The following is a 20,866-nucleotide window of genomic DNA, read 5'->3' as shown; positions in this document are numbered from 1 at the left end:
ATATAAATATATATAGGTATAAACCTTCCAGAAGAAATTCTCTAAATGATAGTGAATACTCTATCAAACTCTGTTGCATAGTTTAGAAGAATTAGGCGCACAAACAGACAGATGCGTATAGTGACTTTGTTTTATACTATTTAGAGATCCCAATGTATTGTCACGATTACGAAGATACTACAAGCTTCTCAGGAAACGGCCTGTAATCCCGTTTTTAGATCATTATGATCTGGGAAGTTCTGGGAAGTTCCGGGATATTCCCGAATGTTCCGGGATGTTCTCTAATGCTGTGAAATGCTATTGAGTACTCTCTAATATTCTGGACTGTTCTAGAAATTTCTAGAGGGCGTAACTTCCAGCCCTTATATCTTCAAAAGTTTGCCCTTCAGGTAAAAACGGGAACCTTCTTCATGTATGCGGGATAAAGGGCTACCACACCATATAACTCCCTTGATCATACTGGGACTCGTTTCTGAGTTTTAGCAGCAAGCACATTGTACACATACTTTAATAATATATATTGATTTCCACAAATTCGTGCAAGAGGAAGAATTTGACAAATAATAATATACAGTTATATTGTATTGTGTATGAATTATTAACTATTTTCACAAATTTGTGTAAGAGCTTGAATTGATGTGGCTTTAAAATTCAAGATTCCTAGAGTTAAAAAATATTTTTAAATACTTAATAGCTTTTCTTAGGCTGGCATATTTTTTAATTTATTAAAGAAGCTGTCTTTTTTTAATTTTAAAGGGAGATTTTTCTAGTACATATTCTAAGAACAATCAAATGGTTACATTTCGGAAGCATTCTTACACTCTCAATGGATACATACAATTTTATAAAAGGAATAAATAAATAGAGCTACACAATAACATACACTCGGGTAATGCACCCGGTGAGGCCCACATCGTCAAATGTTTTAAAGAAATGTTATTGAATCAAATAAAAATAGATGAACATAAATTTGAAGAATCGAATGGTTTGTATTGAGAGACCTGGAAGCAAATTCAAGGTAATTTATCAGTAAGTGGGTAAGGTAATTTTTTCATGTGAAAATTTTTGCAGAGTTTTATTTTAACTTAAAAATTGTAACTTTGTGTACATCACTTTAATATAAACAACTTGTTAACTAGTTTCAATAAAAGTACAGGTTTACAGGTGAAATGATTGTAAACAAAATGATTGTATACAAAATTATCGTAATCAAATGATTGTAACTCTCAAATGATCGTAGGCAAATAATAAGCAAATAATAGTGTCACGTTAAAGTAAAAAGATTTGATATAATTTACGTGTAATCATTTATTTTATGATATAATGTACAAGATAACTAAACAATACATTTTAATACTTGTCGTAATCATATTAAATGCTGGTTTTTGGAAGTTTATATCACGTAAATCTGTACACAATAAATAAGCAGTAAACAATAAATATCAAATGGTAATTTACGATCAAATGGTAATACGATCAAATGGTGATTTACGATCAAATGGTAATTTATTATCAAATGTTAATTTACGATCAAATGGTAATTTATGATCAAATGATAATAATGACCAAATCGTTACTTAAGATCAAATGGTAATTTACGAGCAAATGGTAATTTACGATCAAATGGTAATTTATTATCAAATGTTAATTTTTGATTAAATGGTAATAATGACCAAATGGTAACTTACGATCAAATGGTAATTTATGATCAAATGGTAATTTACAATCAAATGGTAATTATGATCTTTTCACATACGATCTGTTGCATACAATCATTTGATTATAACCAAAATATCGGTTACCATCTACCCTAACGGTTGTGTCGAAACCAGTTGCATGCTTTTGCAAAAATAAATATGTACACAAAGTTAAAGAGCTTTATTTAATAAAGTCAAGTAATCGCAAAGTTACTAATTTTCAAAATAATAATAACTTAAAATTTGCAGATGCATTTAATTAAACTTATACTTTTACAAACAGCGAAAAAGTATGAAATTCAAAATAAGTCAGTAAATAATTATTGAGTGGTAATTTGAAAGTGATTTCAGTTATGCATGTAACTATTTGAACATTTTTCAATCTATGACAAATTGAGAATTAGATGATTCTAAGACTAAGAGTGCACAAGTGACTTTTGTCACGGCAACAGTTTTACGTCACTGTTTTAAAATCCATTGATATATATATAAAAAATCTCCCTAATGTCACATCGACACATGCTCGCACCTCCATAAGCTGCAATGGATTTTGAAACAGTGACGTGAAACTGTTGCGGTCACAAAAGTCACCAACGCACCTGGCCTAAGTGACAGTTGTCTGCAGATCCTAGTATGACGACTGTTTGGACAAATTTTCGCTGCTTGCTAAATACACCATTGAATGAATGAATGAATGAAACCTCTTTTATTGTCAGGTTGATGAAGTTTAAAAATTGTTTCTCAAAGTCATATTAATATAGTACTTATTTAATTTTAGATTCAAGCAAGTAGAAAATACAACACCAGAAAATATTGATCTTGACTAATTTATAATTTTATAAGAAATTTACATGGAGTTTGACTAAATTTGATATGAAAATGATGGAAATAAATTAAAAATGTATTTGAAAAAAACACAAGTAAATGCTAGCTTTAATCTGTAGGTTAACTTTACAATACATAGTACAACTGAGATTTAATTAAAACACATCAAGAGATTCCCATGTTATTTGTCTTTTGAAATTGAAATGCTCTTGGAATGTAAAAAAGAAAAATGGCCATTTTAAATGCATATCTGAATAAAATACTACACAGATTTATAAAACGATTGAATCACAAAATTATATGTTATCAAATATAATATAAGAGTGATTATACTTGAATTGAATATGACACATTTTAAGGGTGGACACAGTTGAGAACCTTGTGGAACACCAGTTTGACTATTGAAATGCTTGGAATCGGAATGTTATATTACTTCTTTCAAATTCATTAACACAAGTATATTTGATATTGTTAAAATTATTTATCAACATACTGAATTATTTTAATATATTTGTTTAACTTTAAGTGGATAATGTAAGTATGTTATTCCAACATGGTTTAACATAATACATGACATATATAATACGGTAACGAGTTAGCAGGTAGGAACATGTTATATTTTTCTTAGCTACATATTTAATTTGGTATAGGTTTCAATTGAATTAGAAAGAGGTTATATTTGTAAAATATGCTGATTTTCTGAATCAAAGCAAACAATATGGGCTTTTTTTTAAATAAAAACAAATTAAATTATTTAACCAAAAATTTTATGTAATTTATGGGAATTTAACCCAACGACCCCGTGACAGAACTGATTTTATGAGCATGGGTTAAATGGTGAAAAAATAACTTTCCAAATGGTTATAAACGTTTTTTTTTTTTTAATTGCCTGCCCCGAAAAAACAAGAACAATTAAATAATTATTTTGATAGTATTTCTTGCTTTGGTTTATATTATTAATAGTATAAATATATTATACAAATAGTATGTAATTATACAATACTTTTAATGATTTCTTCAACAGTAGGTACTTAACAAATTAATATCCAAAGCGGTAAACACTTAGCAATAGCATTAGAAAATGGGGTTTATTACGTATTCTAAAGATGTTTCCAATATTGCATATCATTTAAAAATCTTCACATTATCATCTTGTAATAATATTATTAACGAAGCTGGATATTCAGACATCAAAATAACCTTCTCTAGGTGGCTGTCGAGTATGTGATCCATCTGCCGCTATCTTCGTACAAAGATTCACTAAAGCACATACGTTGTGTAAAAACGTGATAGGTTGCGTTGAAAAAGGCAGCATTGAAATGGTTGAAATAGTGAAATGTTCAAACGTTTGCAAAAGGTTTACGTTTTTACAATGTATTTTCAAAGAGACAAAAAGTTGGAATGTTAACAAACTTCCAGCGGAAAGGGTAGTTCTGGCTTTTACACCGGTCGCAATTGAATGGCTGTAAAAGCATTGCTGTCCGATAATTCTATATGAATATTGTACAACACTCAAATTGTAATATAAGAAACATTGTAAATACATTGTAAATACAAGTCTCACATTATCGTATCTTGTCCCTTGTGTGGAAAGATATTTAATCAATAGGGAATTACACTAATCCTGTAGAGTGGGTAGTAAATCCTCAAACTTATGGCAAAGGAGATGCGGAAATCCTTCTTTTTTGTAATGATTTTTGCAAAAGTATAAGCCAATTTTTTTGTTAAAACATCACTGAATGGCCCAAAATTGACTTTAACTTCATTTTATGGATTTGTATTATACAGTAGGTTTTAATTTCAGGCAGTACTTTTATACTTGGGGTGTGGTGACTAAGTAAAAAAACTCATTTAAATATATGCATTATTTTCAAAGATACAGCAGTTTAAAGCAAAATCCTTTTTCTCTTAGATGGGACCTTATTTTCCCCCTGCTTGAAGTGTGTTAAGATTATCATATACGAACCTGTTTTCTTTCATACTTACAGGTACAATTTGAAAAAATGGTGACAGTCGATGATAGTTTGGTAAACGGATCTGTAGCTAAATTCAGCCTATATAATTTTAAATAGCCACAAAACAACTTGGCAAAAAGCCAGCTGTGACTCCAGTGTGAACATTTCAGTCTGACTCCTTACAAAATCAAAATGACAATACATATTGAGTAATTGCATTGTACTAAAACATTCCCATTTTGAACGAAGCTGAGAAACGAGAATGAGTTTAATATTTACTGTTAAACTTCCACTCTTTTTAACCTTTTAAATGCCAGTAGGTAGAAGTGTAGCTGTGCACAGCAGGCCAAGAATGCGAGTTAACTCGCTCCTGGCACAGAAGCGGTTAATAAACAACAATTTTCTGTTTTATTTCATGAGGTAAAGTAAAATGAAGTGAAATAAATATATGTAATTTAACTAAGAAATATTGGAAACATCTTTGCATACAAAACTTCACAACAGACACATATTAATAATAGTGATATAATTCATTTGAAATACAATAGCTAAACATTATGTACTAAGTTTAAGGTAGTTTGAATTACACAACCACGCTTTAGTTGGTGCGCAATGCTCGGGACATTTAATGCAGTAGCGCGAGCACCGGACACTAGGCGCGTGTCGCATCGTGTAATCCATCTAGAGGACAGTAATTTACACAAGACACCGGATTCACTCATACCTTGCACACGATGGAATATGTTGATGGTTTTACACAACAAACTTGATGAATGTCGAATTTTCACACAAGATCGAGACTAAAACATAATATTTTATACAAGATCGCAGGTAAGTTGTTGATTTTTTATGTAAGATCTGAAGTAAAAGAGTAAATTTTACACAAGATCGAAGGTAAAATATGACACTTTACACAAGATCTAAGGTAAATAATAACAATTTACAAAAGATTGAAGGTAAAAGATGACACTTTACAGAAGATCTAAGGTAAAAGATAACATTTTACACAAGATTGAAGGTAAAAGATGACACTTTACAGAAGATCTAAGGTAAAAGATAACATTTTACACAAGATCAAAGGTAAAGGATGACATTTTATGCAAGATCAATGATAAAAGTCGACATTTCAAACAAAGTTCATGGTAAAAAACCATCTTGCATAAAATTCAAGATAAATTTGACTAACTTACGAAAGGTATAAAGAAATAGGGTCAATTTACACAATGTTCAGTGTAAATTAGTCAAACTTACCGAAGATGCGAAGTGATTTCGGCCTAAGGGACAGTAGTTTACACAAAATACAGATTAAACACAATACATTAATGCAGGAAGACCTAAATTGGACTCGAGAGAAGAATATTACGTTGATATGATGTAGAATGACAAAACTATATTGACATGTTTAGAATTTATGTTTATCACATCCGCAGTGATGAAAGGATTGAAAACCGAGTTTGTTACAACGTTTATTTGCAAAGTGATCACCTGCAGGATTGTTCTGGAAACAATTACATAGCAAACCTATCAACCTTGTTGAACGCCTCAATTTATCAGCATTTAGATAAGAAAGTCTTATATAAAGATCAATTTGGAAGAAGTTTCTTCAGTATGAAGAAAGAAACAGGTGTAAAATAATTCTTCAATTATTTTGTGATTTTGTTTCAGTACCTAAATTTAATTTGAACATTTTCGTAATAATGTTGTGTATTATTTAATAATATTGGCACTTACACGTTCGATACAAAAAAGTGCTATAACATACATTCAAAAATTAGCAAATAAATTGGGTGTTTTCAGGGCGTCTTTAAGGCCATTTGGTATTACATATTAATCCACGTGGAACAATAATGACTTTCAACCTTAAGTAACCTTTCCACCACGTTTCTGATTTTAACGCATATGTGAGCGTTGCGCCGAGTGCACGGTTTATTCGCGCAGGTATCTGTGTCCGCAGCGGCGGAGAGGTTAAATGAAACTCAAAGAATTATAAGAGAGAAAGCTTTAAAGAGAAAATCTATTATAAGAACCCCAAAAACAACCAAAGAAATAGAGAAATTATATACCACGTAAGTGACCTTTCTATACAATTTTTTGTAATAAAGTTTATTTTTTCAGCTTAACCCCCAAGGGTCGGAGCCCTGCATTTGCAGTGTTGAAGAATCGTACCCATGCACGGAACAAAGCACTGCAATTGCAGTGTTGTCCTTATACATTCACTCTACCTTCGGATATTACCTTTACTAGATTAGTTAGACAAAAATAAAAATGTAACTTTATCAAGTATGGTATTGTCTACGTATTGGCTTTGACAAAAAGCCTTTTCATTTAGTGCAATTTCTTGCCGGCCCCTACGGTTTAAAGATGAAAAAACTTTTTATTTGGGAAAATTGTTAAAAAATTTGCAGATGGTCTCTATTATAGGTATACCTACTTTTAAGTACCGCCTTTAATAAATAAAGAAACTAAATGAGTATTTTACGATTTACAACACTGAAAAACAAATTTTATTTGTTACAATCAAATCACTGGAATTTAGAATTTGAGTTACAAAATACCTATAATACGCAGTGCACAAAGATAAAAATTACAAATTTATGTAAAAGGCAAAAAATATTTTAATGGATTAATATTACTGTTATCACAAAAACAAGTAAAGTTACTTACATTTGAATATTAATGATGAATTAAAACTAAGTGATGATCACCAGTGTAAATTATATGATGTGAACGATTTAACGATGCTTACCGATTAAATACAATTTGAATGTTATGTTTTAAATTTTGTATACCTAATTATTTACAATAATTCAAGCTAATGTTCTGTAATGTTATGAAAGCATTCTATAATTTTATAGAAATGTTCATAAATGAATTCCTTAATGTTACAGAAATTATTCACGCCATTACAGGACTGCTACGGAAACGTTACGAAAATATACCACAATCTCCAAAAATTTTCCATAACATCGCAGAAATAACATTACAGAAATGCTACGGAAATCTTCCACAACTTTACGAAAATATTCCATAATGCTGGGGAAACGTTCCATAATGCTACACAATCGCGAAATCAAAATGTAATAAAAATGAACACGTAATAATGAAGCACACACTCAAACACGCTGAAATGTTTTAACAATTTTTATTAAATTCACATGCCAATACTTTTACGCGTTTTTTTTATTTTGCCAATGCCAACAAAACTGAAATCTTGGAAAAAAATATTTTCAAGTGATGGGTACCCTATTGTAATGTGTTAGTAATAATCATTATGTCATTTTATAATTTTTCGTGATGTTTCAATTTGTAGGTACTTCTAATGTTCTAGCATTCCACAATTACAGGATCCATATTTAATTTGTTGATTTTCAGTGTGTCCTTATAATATTCTAGCATTCAACAAAGATTTGACAGGATCCATATTTAATTTGTTGATTTTTAGTGTGTCCTCCTAATATTTTAGCATTCCATAAAGATTTGACAGGATACATATTTAATTTGTTGATTTTCAGTATATCCTCCTAATGTTCTATCATTCCATAAAGAATTGACAGGAACCATATTTAATTTGTTGATTTTTAGTGTGTTCTCCTAATGTTCTAGCATTAAGATGTGACAGGATCCATATTTAATTTGTTGAATTTCAGTATATCCTCCTAATGTTCTAGCATTCCATAAAGATTTGACAGGATCCATATTTAATTTGTTGATTTTCAGTGTGTTCTCCTAATGTTCTAGCATTCCATAAAGATTTGACAGGATCCATATTTAATTTGTTGATTTTCAGTGTGTCCTCCTAAAATTCTAGCATTCCACAAAGATTTGACAGGATCCATATTTAATTTGTTGATTTTCAGTGTGTTCTCCAAATGTTCTAGCATTCCATAAAGATTTGACAGGATCCATATGTAATTTGTTGATTTTCAGTGTGTCCTCCTAAAATTCTAGCATTCCACAAAGATTTGACAGGAACCATATTTAATTAATCGATTTTTCAATGTATCCACCAACTGTTCTAGAAAGCCATAAAAATTTGACGGGTATCCATTGTTTTAATGTTTCAACATTCCATAAAGATTTGTGGCATTTAATGACAAAAACATAATAAAAATCCTAATATAAGTATGGCAGTGATAAAAGGTTACAACACTATTTCCTCTTCATATTATTCAACCAAATCGCTCATCATAAATCTCAGCATCATTCATAATCAAAATCCACACGATTCTTAAGAGTTTGCTGTAAAATTAATTAAAATATTCATAGTTTTGTTACAATTTGAGAAAACATCAAGAATTGTGATGAAGATTTGTGACAGAAAAAAATTGCATTCAATAATATAAATATTCAAAATCATTTTAATAAATTAGTTTTTTTATGTAATACATATATGACATCAGATTAATTAGCATTGTAAAAATTAATAATTAGATGAAATAATTTAAATAGTCAAATAAAATTTATAGACAAAAAGTTAAAAAAAATTATGATTACAAAATTAAATTGGTTTAAAAAATACATAATACATTACAAAATAAATTTAATTAAAAATAGTATCACATGTTTAATATCGAATTAAAATCATAAAAAATAAATAGCAATCATTATTGTATTCAATTAAAAATGCACAGATTGAGTTGGTTTAGTATTAATAATGATTGGTTATTAATATAAACATTTGTTTTAACACATATTCAAGAAGAAAAAACATCATCCAAATAGCAGCGTCCGAAAAGGGAATGCACAAAAAAGAATTATTACATTATTATAAAAATAAACTTAAATCTAATTACATAATAAAGTACTAAGGGAAAGGGAAAATTTGGAAAAGATACTAATCAAAAAATTGTCTATGGATAAGTGAAAGAAATTTAAAAAAAAAACTAATGTTTACCATAGAGATGACATCATTCAATAGAACTTAAATAGGGGCGCCACTGAATAGAAAATCAATAGAAGTGTGATATATACCGATCTGTAATTTGTTCAATTTTGGGAACAGCTCACATGGGCCAATAGAAATAGTTGTGTCTCCCTTACTGTCATGGTTAGAAATATGATCTAAACGGTGTTAGAAAGAGAAAATACCATGCTTTATATTCAAATCTAGAAGTTAACCACAAAATAATTGAAATATGCACCTATATGAAACAAAAGGTTCCGACCGCAATTTGAGAACAATTTATGAAACTTTGTAAATTTTTTATTAATTATTTTTATATGAAACGATAAAAAAGTGAGCTGAAAATAATACTTGTTATACATTTGTCAAATAAAATGTAATTTTTTCGGTTGTTTTAGTTCAGTGTTTAGACGAAAAACATAAGGTGAGCTATTTTAAAAAACAAATTTGAATTGCATTCAAAATTTAAATTAAAAGTTAATTTCTAACAATAAAATTTGAAAGCGTATTATTTGACCATCTGACAGCGTTTTTAAAAAACAAACAGTTAATATGCCAGAGGCCTGAAGAGTTAAGAAAAAAAATTGATATTTTAAAAAAATTTATTAATTTCACCTGAAGTAAGGTATGATTACCTTACCTCAGGCACACTGACATGCCCACTACATACTTCCATTGATTTATCTCTTCAGTGAGTTGCAACACGCTGAATCAGCACTGATGGGATCTTTACGAGGTTTTTAATTTCAACTTTGTGCAATCACAATGATTCTCAATGTTCTTTATATGAACCCAAAAAGCTTCCTTTGACCATTGCGGGCGTTGTTCCCAATCGAACTTAGCGACAGTTGAGCTAAAATTTTGTCCAAATGCACGAATTCGTTGTGTCCAACCGTGAAACTGAAAACCCTGGACAGAGCATTAGTGCAATTTTGTATGAATGGCATTATAGCCAAATCTAGGGTGAGGAGAAATTGCCTGGCAGCCATCTTGTATGACAAACTTTTGAAGTGATTTGTACGCAAAGTGGTACATAATGAACTATTTAAACGAATTTTTGTGTTGTTAATGCAATTATAACAGCTTATGATTTTTTGGGGGATTTGATGAGAGTATAACCTACACTAGTCTTCCCCCTCACCCCGCAGCTTCAAATTGTTCTCTAATAACTCCATCCAGGGCCTTTTAGGTTCATGTGTCCAACGCAGTCTAGTGTAACTTACACTAATCGGTACAATCAGTATTGATGATCTTTTTAAACAAAGATGAACATTCCCAGGCTAGGTAAATATTGCTTGTGCAATGATTGAGCACTTAGGCCCTTCTTCCTCGGGGATAAACAAGAATTCGAAACTCACGTTTTGTAAACACATTGTAAACAACTTGTCGCCCACAATCCGTTTATGTCGCTACTGAAATGATGAGATCCGCGTCGTCACCAATCAGTTTTCAAAAATTGTCAAAACTAGAATGCTTTAATAATCTCACTCACAACCAAACAGTTGCTGTAGCTGTCATTTTTATATCCTGTCTTTAATTGTTGACTGTTTTGTTCGTAGCGTTGATCTAAAGCACGCTCATTATAACAAAATATCTGACACGAGTGACGCCATGTTTAAAGTCTCGTGAGTCAGATCAAGGACCGTCGGACATCGCCGACAAGTTTTCGGCAACGTATGCATGTGTACAAAATTCCATGCAAAAGTGTGGCGGTAGTCACCAAGATACTTGAATCCTCATGTATCGGATACTTGTGTATCCCTGTGGGAGAAGGGTCTTAACCAGCAAAAGATTTAACCTGTGAAACTAATAAACACTATTCGTTCTGCTCAACAACAATGTTGTTTGAAATAACATTGCAAAAGGAATAAAAATTCATTATAATTCTGAACCTCTATGATTTTAAAATAGATATTATATCTTATTCTTCTATATAACAGGATAATTGGCCTAAGCATTGGTAACATTATGGGTACACGCTGTAATCATTTCTTGACCCTTGGGAGACTTGGGGGAATAGTGATGACACTCTTGTTGAGAATAGATGTTTTTTATATATATCGGCTTGGTGGCATACAAGTTGTGGTGCGGTAAAATTCAATTTGTCTACAGAAAAATTACAGAAAATAATATATAAATACCGTATTTTTCAAATACATAATAACATTGTAATATATTAAGTATGATAAAGTTCTTGTTAAAAAAGCTCATTACGGTTAGAAAATGAGTATGACATATTAATGTTAGTCACAAAAGCTTAATAAAAGCATTATTAATGGTTTGTAGGCACAATATATAATTAATCTGTTGCACTTATAATTATTCATGTATTCTTCATTAACTTTGGGGCACGATTTTAATTAAGTAATTGAATAATTAATGTTATCATGCCTGCACACCAGATAAGTAAGTTATTAGTGACAAATTGATCAATGTTTTAGTCGGCCGATGATTTTAGTGCAAAGTGCGATGAATATTAACTACTTGTTAACTACGATGTTTATGACAAACTCTAAATTTACGACATCTATTGATACGGGTAGAAAGTTATTTATTCAATTATAGGAATTTTTCGGATGTGTTGTAACTCCGGGATTTTCTCACAAACTCTTTCAATAAAAATACCGGGGTTAAAAAAACACTTTGGACTTTGTGATATATAGCAATGTGATAGATAACAATGAGCTCTGATGGCTTATTTAGCCGGCGGTAGGAATTATTCTGGGTCTCGACCTTGAGGTGGCATCGCATTTATTCAAGTCTCAATTTCGCATTATCGACAGGGTATCTATGGGTAACCTCTTGAACTAATATCTAGGAAATAAATGAAGCAATGTAACTTTGTTGAATAACCACAAAGTTATAGCTATTTTCAAAAGCATAATATCTAGGATATCACAAGATGTAATACCGAAATGCCTGGCAACCAATCTTCTATTCCTATATCTTGTATTGAAAGACATTGTATTTAGGTATGTATGCATGCTGACTCTTGACATGAAGTGAACCATCGAAAGAGTTTAAAAAAAACGCATGTACCTTCTAAATGACATCAAAACAGAATTGCTGAATTTTTTGTTTACAATGGTGTGACCTCGTTTTGTTGTTCTTTGTTTTCTTTTTTAGGTAGTACCAGCAAAATATGACAAAAATCCGTGTTATTAAGGAAGGTTGAAAAGGGGATTTGCTAGAGTATTTTAGTTAAAAAAAACTAATGTGTTTCAAATTGACGCAGTTGAGAAAGGTAGAAACGGAGTAGTAATTATTATTAGGTTGCATAAGGTTGATAATCATAATGATGAAAAACTTCAGAATGTTGAATACAGCACACACTGAATCACAAATGGTTGATTATTTCGGAAATTTAATGTGAATAAGATGAATGATCTGTTCAGCTTCGTAAATCCCTTGTTAGATCTGTTGTCAGTCTCTTTATTAAAGAATGGCACGACACGTATGATAAGATGACAACATTTATTGTAAAGCCATCATATATGTATGTTTAGTCTTGTTATATATGATTGTGTCGCAAACCTTGTAACTGTGTAAGTTCAAGCTGTTTATGAGATTTCAATAGCACAACACATGCGATAACACAAAACATTTGGTGTAAGACTCATCAAGAGTTGTCTAGATTTGTTACGTATGAGTGTGAGTTGTCAGCAAACCTTGTAAATATGAAAATTCAGACTGTTTATGTAATTTAAACGGCACAAAACGTATGATAACATGAGACATTTAATGTAAGAGCTGTCAATTGTATTTAGATCTGTTAGAAGTGTGAGTTGTTGCCTGCGAACCTTTAAAGATGAAACTTTAATCTGTTTACGTGATTTGAATGGCACAAGACGTATGATAACACAAAACATTTGGTGTAAGGCCATGAGACGTGTTTGTTTAGTATGGTTACATTTGATTTATGTAGTACGCACCATCTCACTGGTCAGGCAGTTGATGGCTAGCTCCACAGCGGGGGAGGGGGGAGCGGGGAGTTTCCTCCCACCAGCAGCCAGACGGGCAGGAGTAGATCCTGAATAAAAAGACAAAGGGATTTGAAACACTTTTCACAATCTTAGAAACATATATGTTGACGGGAATGCTGTGATTGTTTTAGCGATATCTCGATCAATGACAATGGCACTGGTGCGGAGACATAAATAATAGAAACAAGGACCAAGAACCATTATTAGTATGAAACTGGCACACAATGCGTGATAATAACACTGTTCACCCATAGTATCTACGCACAGCGCCCCGCCTTTGTTTCCACCTACACACAAAATTCATAACTTTCATCGACTCCACCCCTTTGACAGTTCGTGGAGTTTAGTTATAGCTCGACGACAGTCGGCACGCTTCCATGCCATATCTCCCTTTGTTTCTATCATCTAAGGGTTCAGAGCTGGAATACAAAACAAGTGCCTAAAATCTGTACATGGTTGACATTTAACATGCCTTTTTGCTACTGGGGATATAATGTTATATAGCCAACTCTCTACTACCAATTTGAAAGTATTTTTTTAACGTGATCCCTTTTCAACAGCGCTCCTGTCTTACTGTGTATAATTAGGATAACTATACTGTCACTAGGAGTCGGAGACAGTGTCGGTCTGGAGTCTGTTTATTAATGGGGAACTGGCTAAATAACTCAGCATCCAACTTGGATCTCCAACACTCTTCCACAATATGAAGAGGAAGAAAATGAGGAACTTCGGTCTCTATGACAGAAAAACTTTATGAGGCCGGCCATGGCTCAATCAAAGCTTTATAATGAAACCTAGTTAAGAGAAAACAAAAGCAGGCGTTGAAAAATTTTAGAAAATAATAGGTATATTATTTAAAAGATTTATTCTGAGCAGAAGGGACAAATGCACAAGGGTCCTAACTCCTTTAAGAAGTAACTTATCGAAAAAAGGCACAGCGTTGAGTGATCGATATCTATATTACATAAAAAAAAATTTCGTACTAGTGTCAAAATCCAGTGGGGGAATACGTTTGTATGGACAAAACGCTGTCCGCGTTTCCTCTTAACCTTTGCAACGCAATCTATCCTGTCATGTGTTCTAGTAAAATTTCATGGATCGCAACATACGCTAGACCCACGTACGAGGATAGCCGCCGATGGATCAGGTTAACAAATTATGGCCGTATGCTGGTCCCGCCAGGTTGGCTGCCGACTGGTGGCTGACTGACTGATGTATTAATAAGGAACCTGGGTCACCGCTAGAGCTGGACTCGGTGAAGCTTGGAGTGCCCTCGGTCCAGGTGGGGGTGGATCCCTCCGTGGAGGCGGGCGGGGTCCAGCAGATGCCGCGCACATCGCCGCAGCTGTAACCAATTATATCAACTTATTTTAGACTGAGAACAGCGAAGTCCTGTTTTAACTCGACCGTTTTGCATTTCATCTGTTTGTAAATTTGTTTATACATTCCATTTCCGATGATGGGAGTTTTAATGGCACATTAAAGATTCTCTTTTCAAATATGAAATCGTCGTATTTATTTGGACTTTCTTATTTGCATTTTTTCAAAATAATGGTACCTCTGAAGAAAGTTTGAAAAATAATTATCATTGAGTTGGACAGATCGTAATAAAAAAATGTCACTTAAAATATATAGTTTATAATTAAGGTAGGTATTTAAGTACCTACTTACAAATCTTATGATTTCAGAGGAAATTTGGGTTTTAATTTATTATACAAGAGAAAACATACTCTTTTGGACTATTTTTCACAGAAGTACTACATAGTTAGTCAAAGAGAAATGGGTGTTCAGTATAATCAGTAAAGTATTTGAATGTTTTCCTATTCACCTTGAATTTCCAGCTGCGATGGAAGAAGCGCTGCTCGCCGTCAGCACGGAGCAGGTGGAGGTGGCGGCCGGCGTCATTATGGAACTATCACCTCGCCCCTACAAAACATACTGCATTATAATATTATTCTGGATTGAACATTGAACAGATAATCCCAACAAGTCTGTGATCCATGATTAAGATATGTATTTGAGTGTCTCCTATTTATGTAAAGAAGAGTGTCTTTGCTATTGATGAAATTTTGCACACTTGGCCTTCAAAACAAGAGGAAGTTCAATGTCTACAAAATATGAAAAAGAAGATTATTTATATATCCCTCATATCCACTGCAAACTTATGACAATTCATACAATACAATATGTCTTTTAGATGAAGTGGTGAAGACAACGATACAGAATAAAACGTTGCTTGAAATAGTTTCAGCCGTGTTTAGTGAACACATCTGAATAGCCAGGTACTCTCCAAACCTTTCTCTTCTCTTCCCACTCTCCTCGCAACAATTTTTTTTTCATAACTACTTCAAACTCTATTGATGACAATTGAAACCATAAATTTTCAGATTTGAAAGAGTAGATACCTTCCGGGCCAGGCTGACGCTGGCCGAGCTGCTCGTAGTCGAGGTCGAGTCCGTCCTGGAGGATCCGGCGGCCCGGTGTTGATTCCTGCCCTGCTGCAGCTCCTGGTCTCGCCGGCCCGTCACAGCGTCCTCAAAGGGAGGAGGCGGGGTGCTGCTGCAGGAGGGCGGGGGGCCTACAACGGGAAAGGGGGTCACTACAGGAGTAGGGCCGACTAGCGACTAGCCGCTTATGTTTAGTTCTAGCAAGTGACCTGAATGTTTTTCATCTTTTGCACATGAATTCCGAACACTTCCCTCCTTACATAAAAGGGGCGTAAATATAAAGCCGAGTTTAGACCATTATCTAATCATTTTTCGATACCATCCACATTATCATCACAAGTGTTTAATGTGATAACGACGTCTAAAAAAATTTTTGTACATAAAATTAACATCCAGTTAAAATTTCAAATAAATCACTGAGTCATATTGAATCAATTAGCAATGAAAAACAATGAGTCCATTTTCTGACATTAAAAATCAATTCATGACATTGCTAAATTAGCTTAGGTAATAACAGTCTAGGCATGTTCAGAATTCGTGACAATTAAGATCTCCACACTTCGAAAATCTCTCCCGATTTATAAGTAAGAATAATTACTTCTAATAGGAAACTGAAAGCAGTAATTATGCAAAACAAGACCCGCATCAACCGGGAAGCCAAAGTTGAAGGTACAAGTGAAATTGAAGCCAAGCCAAGATTGTAATAGATAATGAAGAGGAAAGAGTTTTAGACATCGGTGACAGAACCAGAATAAAATAAAGCGAAAAACATTAAAAATAATTTTAAATTCTATTACAATAAATTTTGTTATTTTAAAAAAATATATTTTTAAGGTTAAATGCGATGGTCGTTATAATCTACGTGTTCATAGATGGCGTTAATTTAATTACCATTTTAAAATACGCTTTTTGTTATGCTTTATAATATTAACCACTCAGAACATTAGAACGTCAAAAGACGTAAATATGATAATAGCGGTCAAGACATTAGTACGTCTTTTCACGTAAACGCGCGAGATTTTACAAAAATTGATTTATTTCCATCACTAGTATACGGATTGCCATGATTTAAAAAACAGAGTATCGATAATGAATAACGCTACGCGTCTGCATTCAAGAATATCTATGGAATCTAGAGGTGCATTATCTAAGTCGATTGGATTTGTCATCTTGTTCGTTCATAATTTATTGCGTTTTTAAATAATTTATTAAAAATATTTTAGTTTGGACGGTTAATATTTTGAGGTGACTAATAGTTTTTAATTATATTTCTTCAATATATAAAGTGTTATTTCTTTATGATACTCAGAAAACAGTACATTTTTCACAGCTTTGAAATAATGGTCAGCGATTTTTAGATATTTTTGACGTTTTCAGAAAATGTATATTTAGAAACGCAAATATTTACGTACAACAAAACAATACGATAGTGAATTTCATAATCTTTCCAAAACAGTTTTTAGAATGAGGCTACGTTTCCCAAAACGTGAGTTATGAAGCTTTTAACAAAACTCGTGAATAACACAAAAATTTTCGCGTTTTGACAGTTCGCAAAGGAACACAAAGTAAATAAAAGTCCTTTTCTGAGAGGTTAAGATGAATTACTTGTTTGTACATACGCAATAAAATAAATAGTTTTGTCCGTAAAAAACTCAATTCTTTCAAGAAAGGCATACAAATACAATATTCTATCGATGATTCAATCCAATATTGTATTTGTATGCCTTCCTTGAATAGTTTTTATACGAAAAAAAAACTATTTATTCATATCGCGTATGTAAGGGCAATGAATAAGGGCGCAAACAAATAATTAATCTTAATATTGTAAAGCACAACTTGCAAAAAGCGCATTTTAATAAAATAATTAAATTAACGCCATCTATGAACGTGTAGATTATAACTAACATCGCGTTTAACCTTAAATGATTTCTTTGTGGTAGAAAATATACAATAGGTACATTAGTTATAATTAGTTACAATAGCTATTAAAGTATCAATTAATTTTAAATAATTATTAATGATGTTTATAATACAGTTGGGAGTGAATCGTGTAATCATAGATTAAATGTCAAAGCTAATTATAAACGTTTTTTGAGGTTAGAAATCAAAATATATATTTATCAATGTTCTTTTCATTCGAAAAAGTTGAGTAGGAACGAAACAATGTCCAATCCTCATTCAAATAAAGTGAGTAGGAACGAAACAATGTCCAATCCTCATTCGAATAAGGTGAGTAGGAACGAAGCAATGTCCAATCCTCATTCGAATAAGGTGCGTAGGAACGAAACAATATCCAATCCTCATTTGAATAAGGTAATTGGGAACAAAACAATATCGAATCCACATTCGAATAAGGTGAATAGGAACAAAACAATGTCCAATCCTCATTCGAATAAGGTGAGTGGGAACGAAACAATATCCAATCCTCATTTGAATAAGGTAATTGGGAACAAAACAATATCGAATCCACATTCGAATAAGGTGAATAGGAACAAAACAATGTCCAATCCTCATTCGAATAAGGTGAATAGGAACAAAACAATGTCCAATCCTCATTTGAATAAGGTGAATAGGAACAAAACAATGTCCAATCCTCATTCGAATAAGGTAAGTAGGAACAAAACAATGTCCAATCCTCATTCGAATAAGGTGAGTAGGAACGTAACAATGTCCAATCCTCATTCGAATAAGGTAAGTAGGAACAAAACAAAGTCCAATCCTCATTCGAATAAGGTGAGTAGGAACGTAACAATGTCCAATCCTCATTCGAATAAGTGAGGAAATTTATTTTTTGTAAAAATGGGGGGATTGTTGAAAGCACAGTTTTGATAGGATAGTCCTTTGTATTGAGGTATAGCAGGCTCCCTTAGATTGACTAGTAATGTGCCAATACCCGGACCAAACATTGCAGATCTATCTTTTTAATGTGGTTTACGTGGGTAATAATAAATTTATTAGTTATGTGATAATATGTACTATTTAGCGTTTGGATATTGAAAAATCCAATTTATCCATACATGTTTTTTCATCCAAGATTACTGATGGTATTAATTTCTATTTTTGGATTGTACATATTTCATTTCTGCTTATTCAAAATAAATACAATATTAAAAAAATATATTTTACACATGGACAGAGAAAGTCAAAAAGTTAATATTTATGAATAGTAGAGAATAAAATGTAACTTACCAGGATCATCCTTAACATAATATGGTCTTAGTTTACAAAACTAATAAACTTTTATAAATTGAAATTATATTGATAGTTTTATAATAATAAAATAAAAATAAATTATACATTGTTACATAACTTAAAATATCATTCATTCAAAGTGTGAATATATACTTAGTATAATTTACACAGTTAGTGTGGATGTATGATTTTGTTGGTAGATTTTCAAAACGTTACTCAAAAACTTGACATATTTAATGTTTTATCAAGCTTAATTTGTAGAACTTTAATTTAATTTTAAGTTTTTCTGCTACACATTTAGTATTATTCAATTGATAAAAAAAAAACAGTATATTTATAAACAAGTTCAGCTGTGTAATTATTATTATTATTCGTAACAGCTGTTTCGCCTTCTGAAGGCATCGTCAAGCTGTCAGAAGGCGAAACACTGTCAGAACATGTTTATAAATAACTGTTTTTTATCAATTGAATAGTAATATTATTGAACTTGATCAATAATTAATGCAATGAAAATTTTGTCGAAATAAAAGTTAACAATCAAATCCAATTATTAGATCAATGAAAAATTGATTGCAAAAATACAATTATTGATTAGGTATCATTTGGTAATTAAATCCACCCTAGATTTCTGCACACAAATTTTACTCTTGTGGAAGAATTCAAATGATTTTTTTCTTCAAATATAATCTTCTATTTCAATCTGCATATGATACGGCTGGTGTACAATCTCCTTCTTTGGTCCCGTAGGTTTAACATCGACCTTTTCAGTCACTTTTTGGCTCAGCTTCAACTGGCTCATCGCCCCTTTCTGCTGAGAGCCATCAGCCGCAGATATAAGGGTAAACCTTTGAACCCTGTCTGAAACAGTACCCGGATACACTTGCACATTTCTTCCGCAAGTATTTATCTGTGTTTCAGATTCGTATAGGCAATGCTGGCTTCTGAGACTGCGCGGTAGAGAAAAAGATTTATGCTCAATGTTTGGAAAATTTTCCGTATTGGCAACTCTGTCAAATTCCTTGGTCAGACCCGAAACCTTGTTTTTGGATACTTTAAAAGAATTTTTAGAGCTTCTTACACTGCCTTGTTCCGAATCTGACTCAAATTGTTTAAGTTGTTTTTGAAACCAGTTGATTTTAGTCTTCGCAGTATTGCAGACATCACTCTTGTTATTGGTTGGATTGTTGTGTTCTTCTGAATAGGTCTTAATTTCGAACCTTGCGGAACCCCTCTTTATATTTCCAAGTGGTGCCATAGGTGCCATGCGTTTTTCTTTTTGTTTCATTTTTATCGGAAATTTTTTGGCGATCTCACCGATGACGGCAGATTTAGCATTGCTGTGATGTGATTCATTTTGTACTCCTTTTTCATCTTTTTTCATCCTCTTAACGTCTGACTTATCATCATTTTCATCCATTTTAGGCCTCCTTTTAGAGAATCTGCTAAAGTTATTGATCATGCTTTTAAAGACACTAGAGCTGGTGTATTCTGGACTTTTCGTATTCCTCAAATCTGCGCTGGAATTAGAAATAACATCTGGTTCAACAATGCTTGGAATTGGTGACTTGTACCCTTCGAATCCTGGCGTTGCATCATTCCTTATATCAGTACTTGTATCACCATTATCCCTATGCTTCTTTCTCATAAATTTGCCCATACCAAAAGTTTTAGTAGAAGATCCTTCTGAGTCTTGGGGACTGCTAACGTTCACCCTTAAGTCTTGGTTCATGTTGAAGTTCTCCATTTGTCCTGTTTGACTCTTCAGTTTATTTTCTTTCCCAGGATATAAGAAGGACTTGTTAGGTTCGGGCATACCTTCACTATCTTCAACTCTTGGTTTGAGATTGGTATTGGTAACACAAAA

The 20,866-nt window shown here is 32.4% G+C and overlaps 1 protein-coding gene across 7 annotated transcripts in view; it reads right to left on the bottom strand.

Annotated features, from left to right (window-relative positions):
• Window positions 1–20,866, bottom strand: part of PIP5K59B (Phosphatidylinositol 4-phosphate 5-kinase 59B) — a 95,080-nt gene that overhangs the window by 12,673 nt on the left and 61,541 nt on the right. For 3 of the 7 annotated variants that reach the window (XM_089648017.1, XM_089648024.1, XM_089648023.1), the window contains 5 exons: window positions 15,769–15,941; window positions 15,192–15,289; window positions 14,593–14,708; window positions 13,313–13,410; window positions 5,507–8,716 (listed from right to left, as the gene is read on the bottom strand). In XM_089648017.1, coding sequence (XP_089504143.1) covers window positions 8,678–8,716; window positions 13,313–13,410; window positions 14,593–14,708; window positions 15,192–15,289; window positions 15,769–15,941 — 524 coding nt within the window. In that variant the 3' untranslated portion in view covers window positions 5,507–8,677. Of the gene's footprint in view, window positions 1–5,506; window positions 8,717–11,458; window positions 11,487–13,312; window positions 13,411–14,592; window positions 14,709–15,191; window positions 15,290–15,768; window positions 15,942–20,866 lie in introns of those variants that run through there. The other 4 variants (XM_089648019.1, XM_089648022.1, XM_089648020.1 and 1 more) reach the window with 4 other exon arrangements.

Source organism: Hesperophylax consimilis, chromosome 27 (genome assembly GCF_061612785.1).
Source record: "Hesperophylax consimilis isolate HC1 chromosome 27, BYU_Hcon_1.0, whole genome shotgun sequence".
NCBI classification, from domain to species: Eukaryota; Metazoa; Arthropoda; class Insecta; order Trichoptera; family Limnephilidae; genus Hesperophylax; species Hesperophylax consimilis.
The sequence above is the reverse complement of the archived record's forward strand: the minus strand, read 5'-3'. Positions and strand labels throughout refer to the sequence as shown.